The sequence below is a fragment of the Buteo buteo genome, chromosome 3, assembly GCF_964188355.1.
Source record: "Buteo buteo chromosome 3, bButBut1.hap1.1, whole genome shotgun sequence".
Lineage (NCBI taxonomy): Eukaryota > Metazoa > Chordata > Aves > Accipitriformes > Accipitridae > Buteo > Buteo buteo.
This window is the reverse complement of record NC_134173.1, coordinates 43828222-43842597: the sequence shown is the minus strand read 5'-3', so window position 1 is coordinate 43842597 and position 14376 is coordinate 43828222. Positions and strand designations below refer to the sequence as shown.

The 14376-nt window shown below is 39.7% G+C and overlaps 1 protein-coding gene across 1 annotated transcript; it reads right to left on the bottom strand.

Moving 5' to 3' along the window:
- Positions 1-6573: 6573 nt before the first annotated feature.
- On the bottom strand, positions 6574-13578 carry LY96 (lymphocyte antigen 96). The gene is made up of 5 exons (XM_075024351.1): positions 13201-13578; positions 11394-11483; positions 10314-10442; positions 9298-9350; positions 6574-7070 (listed from the first exon to the last, which is right to left on the bottom strand). The coding sequence occupies exons 1-5, from the start codon at positions 13292-13294 to the stop codon at positions 6969-6971; spliced, it is 468 nt and encodes a 155-aa protein (XP_074880452.1). The 5' UTR covers positions 13295-13578; the 3' UTR covers positions 6574-6968.
- Positions 13579-14376: the final 798 nt, after the last annotated feature.

Here is a 14376-nt window from a genome sequence, read left to right as displayed (position 1 = left end):
TGTTAGGGTCTTTTTAATAACACAGCCACATACTTTATTGTGGTGGAAAATAAGGTAGCTCAGTTTGCCTCCCATATTATGTTTCACAGAACTGTGGTCAATGTGATGTTCCGTAGAAAATTGTGAGACCATTGCAAAAAAGGATGAATTTTATGTCAAATCCATGTAACAGCAACTTAGACATCCAAACAATGCATATGCTCAAGACCCATCACAGTTAGGCATCTGGCTCTATTTTCAGCTTCGTAGTCGAGCAAAATCTCTGAATTTGGTATAGACCTCACTGTGTCATGCTATATGCTTTTCAGGCTGTTAATGCTTTGAAATGTGAATTACAGTGGAAATTGCAGTGGAAAATAAGAATTAATTTAGTTTGTCTGCCATCCTCAGCACAAAGCTATCTTTCACTGCACTGAACCAGTCTCCTCATTGTGTAGGATTTCTGGCTTGCTCTTTGGAGATGTCAAACAGTGTCACTGCAGAATTAAGTGATGCTGGGTCACTCTCTTGGGGCTAGATGCTTAGTAGGTGCTTCGGGTCTGGCCATGATTCACATTTCAAAGAACCCTTAAAATATTATTTTACTAATTTCATAAATATTTATACAGTACCCAGCAGGGAAGCAACAGTCCTGATTACAAGCTACTTACAGAAGGCACCACTGCAATCCAAGTATTAAAAAAACAGATCTTTATAATTGTAAGTGCTGAATACCTTGCACTTATGGTGAATTTTAGCTCTTCTCACAGAATTATGATGTCTTAGTCATCCTTGTTGTATTGACAGAATGTTTAGAGAAAGCCTCCTCTTTCAAATAAACCTAATACTAGTGCCTGACTCACTGATATTGCAATGTTTTATCTATAAATAGTTCAAAAATCTTGCATTTGATTGTATATTTTATGTAACTGTTTACCCCACCTGTCCTTTCTTCCTTATTTTCTTCCACATATTCAAAACTGAAATTTTATTTATAATTTTATTCCATATTTTTCCCCCCAGAACACTTATTTTTAGGTGAAGAAGTGGACTGTCACAAGGATTGGCTGTAGCTATCTATGGAGCAGCAGTGAAACAGGGAGCAGCCTTGTTTCCACTCCCATCATGGCAGCGACAGTGACTGTGGACTTTGCAGCACGCTGCCCCTCCGGCAAGGCCAAAAGAAAGCATTCTCTCCTGTGTTGCTCCCCTGTCCCACTCACAGACACCCAGGCTCAGCATCTTGAACCAAGTAACTTTTGTATAAAACATTTGCAGTAGAGACAATACAAGCCTGGAAGGAAATAGCTTTTCTTTATTTTATCACAGATTTCTCATCCACACTTAAATAAAATCATTTGCATTGTGACTGTGCTAAGATTGGGCTATACGAAAATATACAGTGCGGAGTATGTCCAGCTCTCAGCTTCAGTTTGAGACACTCAACACCTTCTATTCTATTCTGTTTTGTTCTATTCTGTCCTGTTCTAAATTTTGGTTACCCTACCCATATACTCCTAAAGGTGCATAAGGAGGAGGTATATTGGTCTGTTTATTTGTTCTATTTGTTATAGCATTTGCTTTTTATAAAACCAAAAGTACTAAAAGAAAATTATAATTTACAAAGTCAAAATACATGGTTTGGTCTGCTCCCCCCAACATCTTGCTTCCTGTTGTATTGTTTGCAAAGTCTTAATGTTGCCCTTTGCATATCAATTCCAGAAGAAGGCATATAAAGTCATTTAGAATTGTTCTGTGCACCTGTAGCCTATAGGACAACTCAGACTGTCAAGTAGATACTAATACGAGTACGACTATTGCAGCTTGTCTCCTGGCTTATCAGCAGAATCACAATGATTTTGTGGTACAACAGTCTTTCCTTGAATAATGCCAGTTTGTCAAAAAGTAGAAAAATATTTCTTCCTTGCTGAAGCATCTCAAATTTAAGTGAGTTGAAGCCTAGTATTTTTATTTGGTCAAAATAAATACACAACATTCTGAAGTTATCGAAATAATTTATTTCACACAACTACTTTTTTTTTCCTTATTACTCATCTGAGAATACTTTTTCTTTATTTTAATATTTTGGATTATCCTAGGTAAGCAATTACTTTAGATTTTTTTTAGGAACCCTGGTCCTCCATAATTAGAATATTAAAATTGCCAAACTTTTACAGGTTAAAGGAACTGTATATCTAGCAGTCAGAGTCACTGGAAGATAACTTGGGGAATCAGAAAGGCATATTGCTGCTGACAGTCTTTTTCTGACAGTCATATGTGAAACTTTCATTAGTGATGTTCACCGTTCTATCTATGTTATATCTATGTTATAAAAGCATCTTTAATGCTTTAAAGATATAAGGAAAATTCCACTACATGCAGTGTCCACTGACATAGGGCAGATTGCTTCAGTGTGATACATGATTACAAAAGATAATTACCGGTCTGTTCAGCTGATATTCAGATGTAAAATAAAGTCAAGTCATTCTAAAACAGGGTCAAATTAATTTAGAGTCAAAGTGAACAACAGCTTGCTCTCATACGCATAATGTTTTGTTTGATTATTTCCTCCTTTATGCATCTCACAAGTGAAGGACAGATTTTTTAATTCTATTGCTTTCAGAGGACTAATGCTAAAATTTTGCTTTTCTGTATTTATCTTTACTTATTGTAGGGTTGTGTTTGGTTGTTTGGTTTTTTTAATTTGCATTACTGAAATTGTTAAACTACACTACTATATGAAAAATGCAAAAAATATGGGTAATAAAGTGAAAAGTCTAAATCGAATCTGGCGGAACAGAAAGCATATAAGAATTAATCCAACTTCATAATCAGTATGGAGGTACGTCTTTGGAAGAGATGCCAAGCCTCTTGCAGAATAAAAAACACAGTGGATGTGCCTGGTTAGCAGAACTTATTAAGAAAATATTATCATCTACTGTGTAGTACTTGAAGGTTTTGTGCAGGGCAGGAAAATGGGCAGATGGGCACCTTAATACTCAGAATGGGTGACAGTTCCCTCCTGTGAGGAAAGAGCCAGGTTTGCTATTAGAAGTTTTGCTTTCTTAGTTATGTCAGTAAGAAATTATGTTAGTAAGAAATTTAAATTTAAAAACACAACACCTGTAGCTAAGGCAGCTATTTAAGCTAAAGCCCAAGGAAAAAAAAAAAAAAAAGTTTTTTTTGCAGACACAAGCTTTGGGAAGCTGTTATAAATTATCTGGACAAATGCATATATGTGTATATAAATATATATATTAAAAATATATATATTATATACATAATAAGGTCTCTCTTTGCCAGTAGTAAAATGTATCTTGAAGAAAAGAGGTTATGGACATACCCATCTACAGCAGCCATGCAGCGAGGCCCCTATGCCTGGGATCCACAAGGCAAGTATACATGCACAGTGACTATTTTCCAGGATTTCCAAAGTCCAGTCATTTCTAATGCCAGCAAGGAGAGTTTCCAAATTTCCTTTCTCCTGCCCTCTCTCCCCTGAGCTCTGCTGGCATGAGCTGCCCTCCCTTCCCTCCCTCCTCATCTCTTCCCATTAGAAATGTCACTATCCCCCTCTGCTGCCCCTGAACTCCCTGGGCTGGCAGGAACGTAGGGGCTGAACGAAGCAGCTGAAGTCATTCAGCATAATGTGCTGCACTGACACTTCAAAAGCAATTACTAGCCTTTTCCGCCAAGAAAAAAAATTCTGCAAAAGGCATTAATGCTGCCATGTTTCTCTTTTGATGCCTGTAACTAACACAGGTCAGGACGCATCTCCCGCATCATCAAGTCCAACTCCTTCTTGCTGCAGGCACCATGTAGTTCATTTGTTCAGTATGAGTATGCATGCTTTTTACCAGCCAAGCTAACTGGTGACTGAGGGCTTCCTTATGCCCTCCAGTACATCCCTGGAAACAAGACACGCTATCGTAATACCTGAATTACATGGAATTTTCTTTGTGTGTCTATCATCTCAAATGATGTTACAATTTCAGCCAGCAAATGTATCCGTTATTGTGGTCAGCAGGACTTCTCTTATTTGAAATTGTGCATGCTTTACTGCTCTTATCAAATGAAACTGTAATAACGCAGCTCAAAAAGTGTGTGCTCTTATTGGAAAACACATTTTACAGGAACTGCTTCTTCTGATAATTACATATTTGGCGACAGAGGGTGAGGGGGTGAAGAAAAGCTATTTTCCCATCTGCAGCAAATCCTGACAGCCACTTAAAAACAACAGTAATGAGGGAGAGAAAAAGCGGTATTTGTGAAGACTTTAGGTATTAGTTTCAGATAAGTATGCCGCACATGAGGCCTTCCTTGATTTATTTCGGTTTGCAGGGGAGAGGACTTTGCACAGCTCCCTGGAACTCCTGGCAAAATACAGGTATCTCAGGACATATGGGTCTCACTGAATATTTTAAGCAAGAAATACTTAGTGAATGGTTTACTTCACAGCATTCACACTATTCAAACTCTGGACAGAGCCAGGAAATGAAGAAATAAAAAATGGATCAAAGTTTACTGACCCAATAAATTGAAGAAAAGGGAAGCATTCAGATCAGTCTTTACCAAGTCCAAGTAATTCACTTCATCCTAGTAGGCTCCAATTTGCATAGAGCCCTGAGTATGGGCTCAGGAAAGTTTGGAAAGGAAAGAAGTTAAATAATAATTGTTGTCAACTCCGGACAACAGCAGAAGAAAGGAAAGCCTTGTAACAGCTCTGTCCGGGAACAGGACACGCAGAGCAAAGCTCTGCCTTCAGCTGTGCCCTTCACCCTGCAGAATCATGGCGATTTTGGGGTAAGCTGTTTGTGTCATCTTACACCTTACAAAAACTCATCTCCTCTTGTCCATGGGGCAACACAGTGTGGCAGCCACCAGTGCTGCAATAAGTGGAAACCTTCGGTCATGCACAGGAGAGAGCTTGAGGCCTCTGAAAGGTCTTTGCTTTATAAAGTTGTGGCTCCTGCGTTCTGCCTCGCAATCCTATCTGCTGGTATGTGTAATCATAACCCTTCAGCTGAAGATCTACACCATAAAAGTCTGCAATGCAAGCTACTGAATACATATGTTTATCTGTAAATGTCCCTATTTAGATACAGAAATTCTGTTTCTACCTTTACATATACTGTAAATTTTCTGTAACATCTATAAAGCATTAAAATGTGTGCTTATGACAAATAGAGCACGTGAGTGTCCTTGATTTCCAGGAGCTGTTTGTTAGTCTCTCCCACCTGTGGTACTTGCTGCTTAATAAACAAAACATTTCTTCTAACACCCCAAATAATTCAGGGCAGCAAAAGACTCAGAACACTTTGTCACTAAAAACTGTTTTAAGGCTTCACCTGGTGGTCGCTGGTTTCACCATTGTGAAATGTGTACACAGAGGCATCATAGAGTAAAGACTGATCCCTAGACCAGTAATACTATTTGAAATGAGGAAAAAAAGAAGAAGAAAAGTAGGTATTGGTTATCAGGCTCTCTGGCTGCTTTTTGACTGATATTTTAGATTAAGAAGAAACTGATTGCAACTCTAGTAACTTGGTTCAAACGTAAGCAGAAGCTGCTGTGATGCTCCATCTTGGACTGCTGCTGGAATGGTCTGTGGACTGAATGCAAGCACGGATGCTCTGCTGTTGCCTCTTGGGTGTAACCTTGGCTTCTTGTCTCCAGCCATGATGCAGTTCTACTTCTTATGTTTTTATTGATTCTTGATGATTTTGCTTTAGATTGCCAAACTAGCTATACTGAAACCAAGCTTTAAATGGAGTATCTACATACTTGGGTGTGGAATTTTTGTTGAGTTTTCTGATACTCAATTTGAAAAACATCTTTATGTGTAAAGTGAGATTAAAAGCTTCACTTCTGCTAATATTCCTGCTTGGTATTTAGCAGCCTGAAGAAGGTTGGTTTGTTCTGGTTTTTCATTTTTTTCAGGCATTTGGAAGCAATCTGCTAGACACGGTACGACCTATCGGCCAGCACAAAGTGCAACTTCAACACTGGCCCATTCATTAGGGAAAAGTGTCTGAACTCAGTAAGCAACCGCTGGCTGGGGGCTGAGGATGAAAAGAGGACATGGCATCCTAACGTCATAAGGAGAGTACCTGTCTGAAGGAAGGAAGCATTTGTACACTGCACTGGTCAGCTGTCTTTCATCATACAGTGGCACCAAAGCACCACGAAGCCTGAAAGGCTGCCAGCTCTCCTCCTAAGGACCAAACCTTACATTCCATCAAAATCTCACCGAGGGTCTTGGGTGTGGAGGTGCAGCAGAGAAGGAAGGTGGGTACCGAATGTAGGGCTGCCCAAGAGGCAGAAGCCACAGCAAATCTTCAGACATGCTTTTGATAACTGAGGAATAGATCAATCTGTTGAGCAATGACCATCCCCCTGCTTCTGAAGGAGACAGCTCATGTAGCCTCTGCCCCTCGGACTCTGAGCAAGAGCTAAAAACACGCTATGGGGTTGCAGTTACAGCTCTGGATGGCTAAATTCAGCTGTACCGCATCAGTGTAACTGGAAACATGTTCCACTTTGAATGTTACTCACATCAGCTAAAAAAAAACCCCACACAACAGGGTTCCCAGATTCAATTGCTGGTTTATTTTAAATTGAATACTGGCGAACTTCTGGTTCTTGCACTTCAAAACTTCTTGTATTAGTTTAGCGCAGTCTAAAGTACTTGTTCTTTTCATAACTCAAGGCACAGCACCAAAATGCAGTCCTCAGCCTGACATCCAGTCAGGGTTATTCTGTGGATTAATCAGGATGTCTGATTCCCAGAGATTTTGTGCACATTGGCTGAGCATCTGATTACAGCAGTGCTATAAATGCATAAGACTATCCATCATGTAGCTTTCCAGCCAGTACATGATGTATTCTACCTCAGGAAAATTAGCGTGCTTATTATTTCGCAGGTTGGGTTCCAGATGCTTGCAGAAGTGAGCTCCGTGTTCTGGAATTATTTGAAACATTTGTCGCATTCAGAAAGCGCCTTGTTTTACTATCATGGTGAAGTTCAAGCACATGATCATATTATTCTCAGAATCATCAGAGAATCCTTGTGAAATAATGTTATAGTTGCCCTAAAATAAGGAAGAAAAAAAAAAGAAAATTAGCGCACAATGCTGCCTGCTTTTGCCTAAGTATCTGCTTTGAATGGTTCTGGTAACATCTGTTAGACCCAAAAAAAGAAAGATTCCCATCAGGAACTGTTATCATGTGTATATTCAGATATATGTGTACATTAAAAAATAGTGCTCAATTTTATTCTCATGACCAGGGTACTAAGGAACAGCAGTAGGCTGTGGCCCAGCTTGCACTCGTCAGGGTCCTCTCTCAAACCAGAGTCCTGTGCTCCCAAGGGCACCTGCTCCCCTTTCCAGAGCTGCTGTCTTGAGTAACGTTTCTGATTCCACAAATAGGAATTAACTGAGTTGATACACCAGGCTGCATTCTGCAGCAATGGGCTTTTTTGTCCCCACTGTAAGGCAGTAACCTTATTAGCCCTTATAGCTTACATCCAGCAAGGATTCACTCCTACCAACACTTGATTTTTGGCTGGCTTTCTGCCACCTTCTTGCCCCCAACACCCATTGCAACATAGGCAGTTGCAATAACAGCCTCTATTTCACAGGCAGTCCTAGGGAAATCCTCCTGGCTATATACCACACAGCTTCTGACCAGTCTTGTAGCAGTTTGTTGTACTGCACAGTTCATCCTTTTGTTTTCAGCTATAATCACATACTGGACATTTAACTGCTATTTAGCCTCAGTGGTGTTTACCAATATCAGCAACTTAGAGTGAATGTATGATGTGAATACGTTGCTTGATGAAAGCTAAAGCAACCTTATACTATTATTGGTGGCAAAAAGTTTGTCCTGAGTTTGAACATGATGTCAAGATTAGGGTGAAGTACCCTAGAGAGAGGAGAGTAGGAGGAAGGACCCATGTGACAAGAGTGCTGTAGTCGTTCTTCAGTCCCTGATCAAAGTATAGCCAGTATGTCTCCTAGCATGAGGTCTCAAGCTGCCTACTTAAATCACGCTGTTAGTGCCCAGCTCACCTCCCTGCATGGAGCATCTGCTCCCTGACTAGCGGGATACTGCTTGCCTGAACCTTAGCCATAAGCCCAGCTCTGTCAGCCACACTTACTTGCAGTGCATGCTGCTGCAAACAATACCGGTCCTCACGTCGGCTCGGCATTCCTTCCAGATCCACCACTCTGCTCATCCACATCCAGCAGTCTGATTCGCAAAGCAGCATCACCCCAGGTTTAGCTATTGTCTAGCTACCCATCTTTACACCCTCACACAGACAGACTTTTGTAGGCACCAGGACAGAAGACACCTTGGTGGCCCCTACTGAACCCAGGTCTTACCCTACCCTCTTTGACACCTGACACCTTCCTCTTCTGGTATTCTAAACTGGGGATGAGCACTTGGGAGCTGAAGGGCTCTTAGGACTAATCTAAAGACTGGGAGGCTTGGAAGAGTTTCTAGTTTACAGCAAAGACTATGATTAGGGTTAGTCCCTGGTCTGGCAGAGTCCCATCGGGAAGTGTCAGGTCTGCCATAAGCACCTCATCCATAGGAGGATTGCTTATGGCAGAGGACTTTCCTGTTTACTACCAGCTCTGGGGCTAGAAGAGCTGCTGGGACAGATGGAGCTCAACACTGTTAGATGCCTATGAGCTTTGAGTTAAGGGGAGGCTGGAGATTTTGTGCCAGTAGGAGTTCCTTAGTGTCATTTGTGGGAATTAATAGGGATGGTGAGGGCCTTGGGGAGGCTGAGGCAGCTGATGAGGCAGGTGTTGGATGAGGGTGGGCTAACCTGAGGAGTGGTGCTGCTCCTGGTTTAATGCTGGAGCATTCTTTTTACTTTTGGATATTGTTATCCCTCTTCAAATATTTGAAAAATATTTCAGGGAGGAACAGACCAGCATGTGAAGAGAACATCAAATAAAGAATGAAATGGGAAGAAATAATATGAATGGATTTACTCAAACAGGTAAAAGTAAACACAATAATTTACCAAATGAAATGGAATTATTAAGGTGACATTAACTGATATCTTTGGTCTTTTCTTTTATAAAATAAAGGAGGAATAATAGAGGAATAATAACCTGAGGACATTTAGCATTTCAGAGATGCTACCATACTGGAGTCATCACTTTAAGCATGAGAAAGTTTTCTGACATTTCCTTTTGCTGTTTTCTACAGTTTGGGTAAACAACTCTTTTTAGAAATATATACATGTAAGTATGTGATTTTTACTATTGTTATTTCTTTATATAAAATGCTGAAAATTACCTTTGGAAACTTTGTTCTTGCACCTTTAATGTCAAATGTTGTCACAATTGTTTCTGTAAAACAGAGATAATTATAATATAAATGGTTACTTAATCATAAAGCCATCAATCAAACTTCCCAAATAACTTCAAAGCAACATGGCATATCTCTCAACATCAGTGCCAATGCCATTTACTCTTCCAGTGATAAAGCCCTCACCTCTTTCTTCTCCTAGAGCTCTGCCTATTTGTCTAAACCACGTTAGAAAATAGCAAATTGCCACAATGCTCCTGCAACATCTCCTGCAGACCCATCCTACTGTGATAACTCCAATAATTTACCTTGTAATAGTAGTTCAGCTGAATGATAACCGAAGACAGCTGATACTCATTTTTAGAGAAAGGAAAACTTGGATTGTGTATTTTGACCTCTGTACAGGTCTTTTTTGGCCTTTAGTCTGACATTCTGCCTGAATTCTCTGGACCTGAGCCTGTGTCATGTTAATGTTGGTTAGCCCCTACAACAGGACTGACTCTTCTGTAATAAAAAAGCATTCTACATGGGTGTAGAGAATCTCTTTAAAAACCCATCCAGATACTTATCTAAATAAACTGTGTTCTGGATATTAGTAAGGCCCCCAGCTCTTCTCAAGTTTTCTATACAGTCCAGTCAAATGTAGTCTTTCCATGTCATTTTAGAGATGTTAACAATAAAAGTGTCATAATGAGATGAAGGATATTGGTAATCCTAATTTATAGAGATGGAAACTGCAGTACAAGGGTGTTAAAACATAGAATTTGGAAATTCTCTATTTTATTGGGGTTCTGGCACTGGAAAACTGCCTGCCCTGAAGTCTGCTGCCTGCCAAGCAAGATGAATCTGTCTAGATTGTGGAGAGAAAAATCTGTCTGCATGGGTTGATCAATTAGTCTTTTAAGAAATCTGCTGAGTGGTGAAAAAGGTGTGGCAGGATATGGCCCTGTTGTGAAGGGAACCTGCCAGGCAAGGGAAAGGCACGGTGTATTTTCCACACTGACCTCCTTTCAGCATTCCGCACACTGTGTATTCATCGTCAGCTCCACTGCAAAGGACTTCTTTCCAGTGTAATGCTTTGGCATTGTCGTACCAGACATTGAAGACGATCTTCAAAAAGGTGATGTCACTTCCTAGTTAAGACACCGCAAGTAAGAAAATGGTAGCTGGTGGGGAGGAAAAACATATATGCAGACACACTATTCAGCTAAAACCTAGTTTTCTCTGAAATACAATATTTTTTAAAGACTCCCCCCAAAACTAACAAAAATACATATTTTGAAAACCGTTACTTCCAGAAAAAAAAAAAAAAAGCTGGTTTTCAACAAAAAAAATCAGTCTAAAAAAATATTTGAGTGGACAATTTCAAAATCTGTTTTAATTTCTTCAGCAAAGATAACAGAGTTCACTCAGCTCCACAGCTAACCTAAATCAATACTAAGATGAGGACTCTGTAGTTTTAAGCAGGTGTTGCAAACAAGCTGACCTGAATGCTGGTAGTCATCGTAAAGATATCTTTCTAGGGAAGCAGACTTAGTCCAGATCCAGAGTTTTTACTCAGAAGGTGAAGTTTATGATACAGCCATTTCATAAGTAACTCAGCTTGCCAGCTTAAAGCTGGATGTTAATATTAATGTTGGGTTTGCATACACAATCCAGTACCATTTCCAGCTTCTGGAACATGCATATTCTCAGTAGAAGGCCTGCCATACTTGGATAGCCTAATGATATTCTCTCTCCTTAAACAGACTTGGATCTTCTTCAGGCCGGAAGAGCTTGTATGCTGCAAATCTTGTCTGCTTCTTCCAGATAAATGCACATGCACCTATACCATCTCAGATTTGCATGTACAGTGCCAGTTAGTGTGCTGAGCTCTGGTAACTGCTCCAACAAGTAAAACTCAAACACACTTATTTCCACATATCATCATTTCTGTCCATCACTATAGTTTATCTATTCCATTTTTAATCAGAGAAACTGATCTCCCAAACCATTTGGCATTTAGGATGTCAAGTGTCAGCTTTTTGCTTGTATTCAGTTTTTTGCATTTGAAGAATATAATTGTCTAGTCAAGAGGGACTCACTTGGAATCCACATAAGAGCAGCCTTCCAGACGGATTTGTTCATGATGCTGCAAGGTGTCAGATTAAACATGAAATCATGAGCTGTAGAATCTACAGGAAAAAAAGTATTCCATATTGTTAGTGTAAATTGGCTTCTTCTGGGAAAATAATAAAAATATACATATATACACACTCACAATAAACACATACATATTTTAAAATGTATTCAGGTATATACTATAAAATCGTCTAATATAAATATACACAGTAAATATTAAATATGTAATTTAAATTCTATTTTATTTATATGCTTAGAGGGCAAAAATAATATCATATTTCTTTAAGTAGCAAGAAGAGTCACTTGTTTGGTTGATGTTATTTTGCACACAAAACTCAGAGGTAAAAGTACCTTTATTTCTCTTTTGAAGTTACAGAAACTTTGTATTAGCATTAAGCCAGCATGGTCCTCTGCTGAAAATATCCGTACTTATGCTACCCCTGGAATCTATATAAACTTGCTGACAACAGCTAAAAATGTTTTTAATGTACCAGCATATTTTCCAGGATAATGTAAATGAGCCTTTGAGTAGATTTGTTTTGTGAGTGACCCACCTAGCATTCATTGTACAATGCACAGTGTCAGATGCAGTGTGATAAAGCATCACACAACCTGTACTTAATCAAATTTAGACCCTATTAGCAGATATTTTAATTTTTAAAAAACGATTCAGTTACAGCCTTTGGAAGCATTTCCAGTCACTTTTTATTTTTATTTTTATTAATTTTAGGAAAGAAGTCTGTTCAGTTCACCTTGCTCCGCAGGCTGGGGAAGGCCTGCTCCCCCTCGCTAACCCCACCAGCAAACGGGATGGCGGGGTCGTTTACGGTGAAGGGTTCTGTCTTGTGTTTGGGGGATTAAAGCAAGGGGCGTGCAGAGGGAAACTGTCTGGCTGTCGGTAACCAGCGGTCAGCTTCTCATCTCGGATACCACTACGCACAGGAAATTGCGACAGGAAAAGGGGCAAACAAAACTCGCCCTGCTCTCAAAGGTTTGGTTTGCAAGCTTAAGTACCACCACTTTTACCCCTGTTAAATTTTTAACGTGACTATTAATGTAAAGCAAAATAATCATCCCCTCCTGTGCCTCAGTTTATATAGCTATTTTACAGGTGATATACACTAGTAATGCACACAGATTTTCAGAAGACAGGGGCCTTTCCTTGCAAAATATCTCCTCAGAAGCCCACCTTCTGACCACTGGGCCTGCATGGGCCCACTGAGCCTGTTCAACACGGACAATCAGGGAGGTGCCCAGTTGTTGCAGAATCGACCAAAAAACTCAGTGAACTACACAGATCCCGCTGCCCACGACACAGACACAGCAAGAAAGGACACGCCATGTTGTCCCAGAGCCTGACTGGTCCTCCAGCCTGGCAGAACATCACATTCCCCCTTTTCTTCCATATCCTTAAAGCTTTTCATTGTAATACATTGGTTAAATCAATGTGGATAATTTATACAATACAGTACTTGCAAAACAAGTCTAAATCCCTTATCTTCTAGTTTTTCCTGAACCAAAACATGCCTGCTTTACTTGGGTGTAAACTTCTCTCTTAGCTGCTGCAGCCAGCATTGTGGTAATATTTGTGTCTATGCAGTACAATTCTTATAGTAGGGTAATTAATAACAGAAATATACTCCAGCTGAACTTTTTATTTTTCTGTATTCATCAAAGAAACAAATTCGAAAGAAAGTTCACATTTCCTCAAACTACAGTAATTATTGTGCGAACGCCAGAAAAGAAAAGAATAAGCTATTTTTTACTTACCACAAAAAGTATATGACATTTCTAGCTCTGACGACGTACAAAGTAATTCACTGACTCCGGGGGTGAATAAAATGAAAAAAAAAAGTCCAAACATAGTTACTTTTTTGGCTCAGTATTCGATGGCATAAAACTTTGTTTTGGGAAAAGAGGAACAAAAAATTCAGTACAGTCATCCTCAGTCACATGTCTTCAGGGAATATTCGGTTATTTTGTCAAATTCTCTGCAATCTTAATTAATCCTACTGCAGCACTATCAATTATCATCACAATAAATTTTGTGAAGAAAAAGATTTTCTGCCTTCGTTGTTACATTTTCCCCAGACAATGCAGCTCAAGCCACGAGTGAAAAATGAAAGAGAAAACTGTGTGAAATGGGGAAGTGAGGAGAAGTACAATTATGATTACCAGAAGCACGTAAAGGGAAAGTTCAGTTGACTCATCAGACATAAGATTTGTTAAGGCATAATTTCAAACACAGAGTTTCCTGTACATACTAAAGAAAAGAAGAATCCGCACATGATGAAAACCAAGTCCACTCTTTTATTGATATGGTAGTCAATAACTCTCACAAGTTTTCAGAATTAATTTCTTACAAAGCTCACCATGCTTTAAGAACAAGCCAGTGCTGCAGAGAAGTGTAATTAGATGATGTGTTTCCAAATGGAGGTAATTATGGGAGCTGAAGGCAACCGTCTGACATGTTATTGAGTAGAACCACTGATGTCCTGCACGGTGTCAGCTACCATCTTCAAAGCCGTAACTATCACAGTTATACTTCTTAATGAAAGCAATCTTAAAAATCCATAACATCACAACTGATAAGTCCCATGTCCACCTCCCAGCCTCCCTCTGTGACCTTCTCCCCTGCTCTTTGTCTCTGCTGGAGAAGTTCCACTGCACCATTTGCCCAAGAGCACAGAGCCCAACCCCTGGCTGTTGTGCCAGTGCAGTGCACAGGGATGGGGCCAGGTGGACACCAAACATGAGACAATTAACAACAAAAGCTGTCACATTTTGAGTGAGATGTTTCTGCAAGAACACAGAATCTACTCATCACAACTGAAGATTGATTAGGAGCCTGATTTTAACCCAAGATGTTGAAAACAGTCTAGGTTGCAGATTTTGGTACTCAGGTTTGAAACACCAAACCAAAAACTCTTAAAGCGCTTTTGGTAT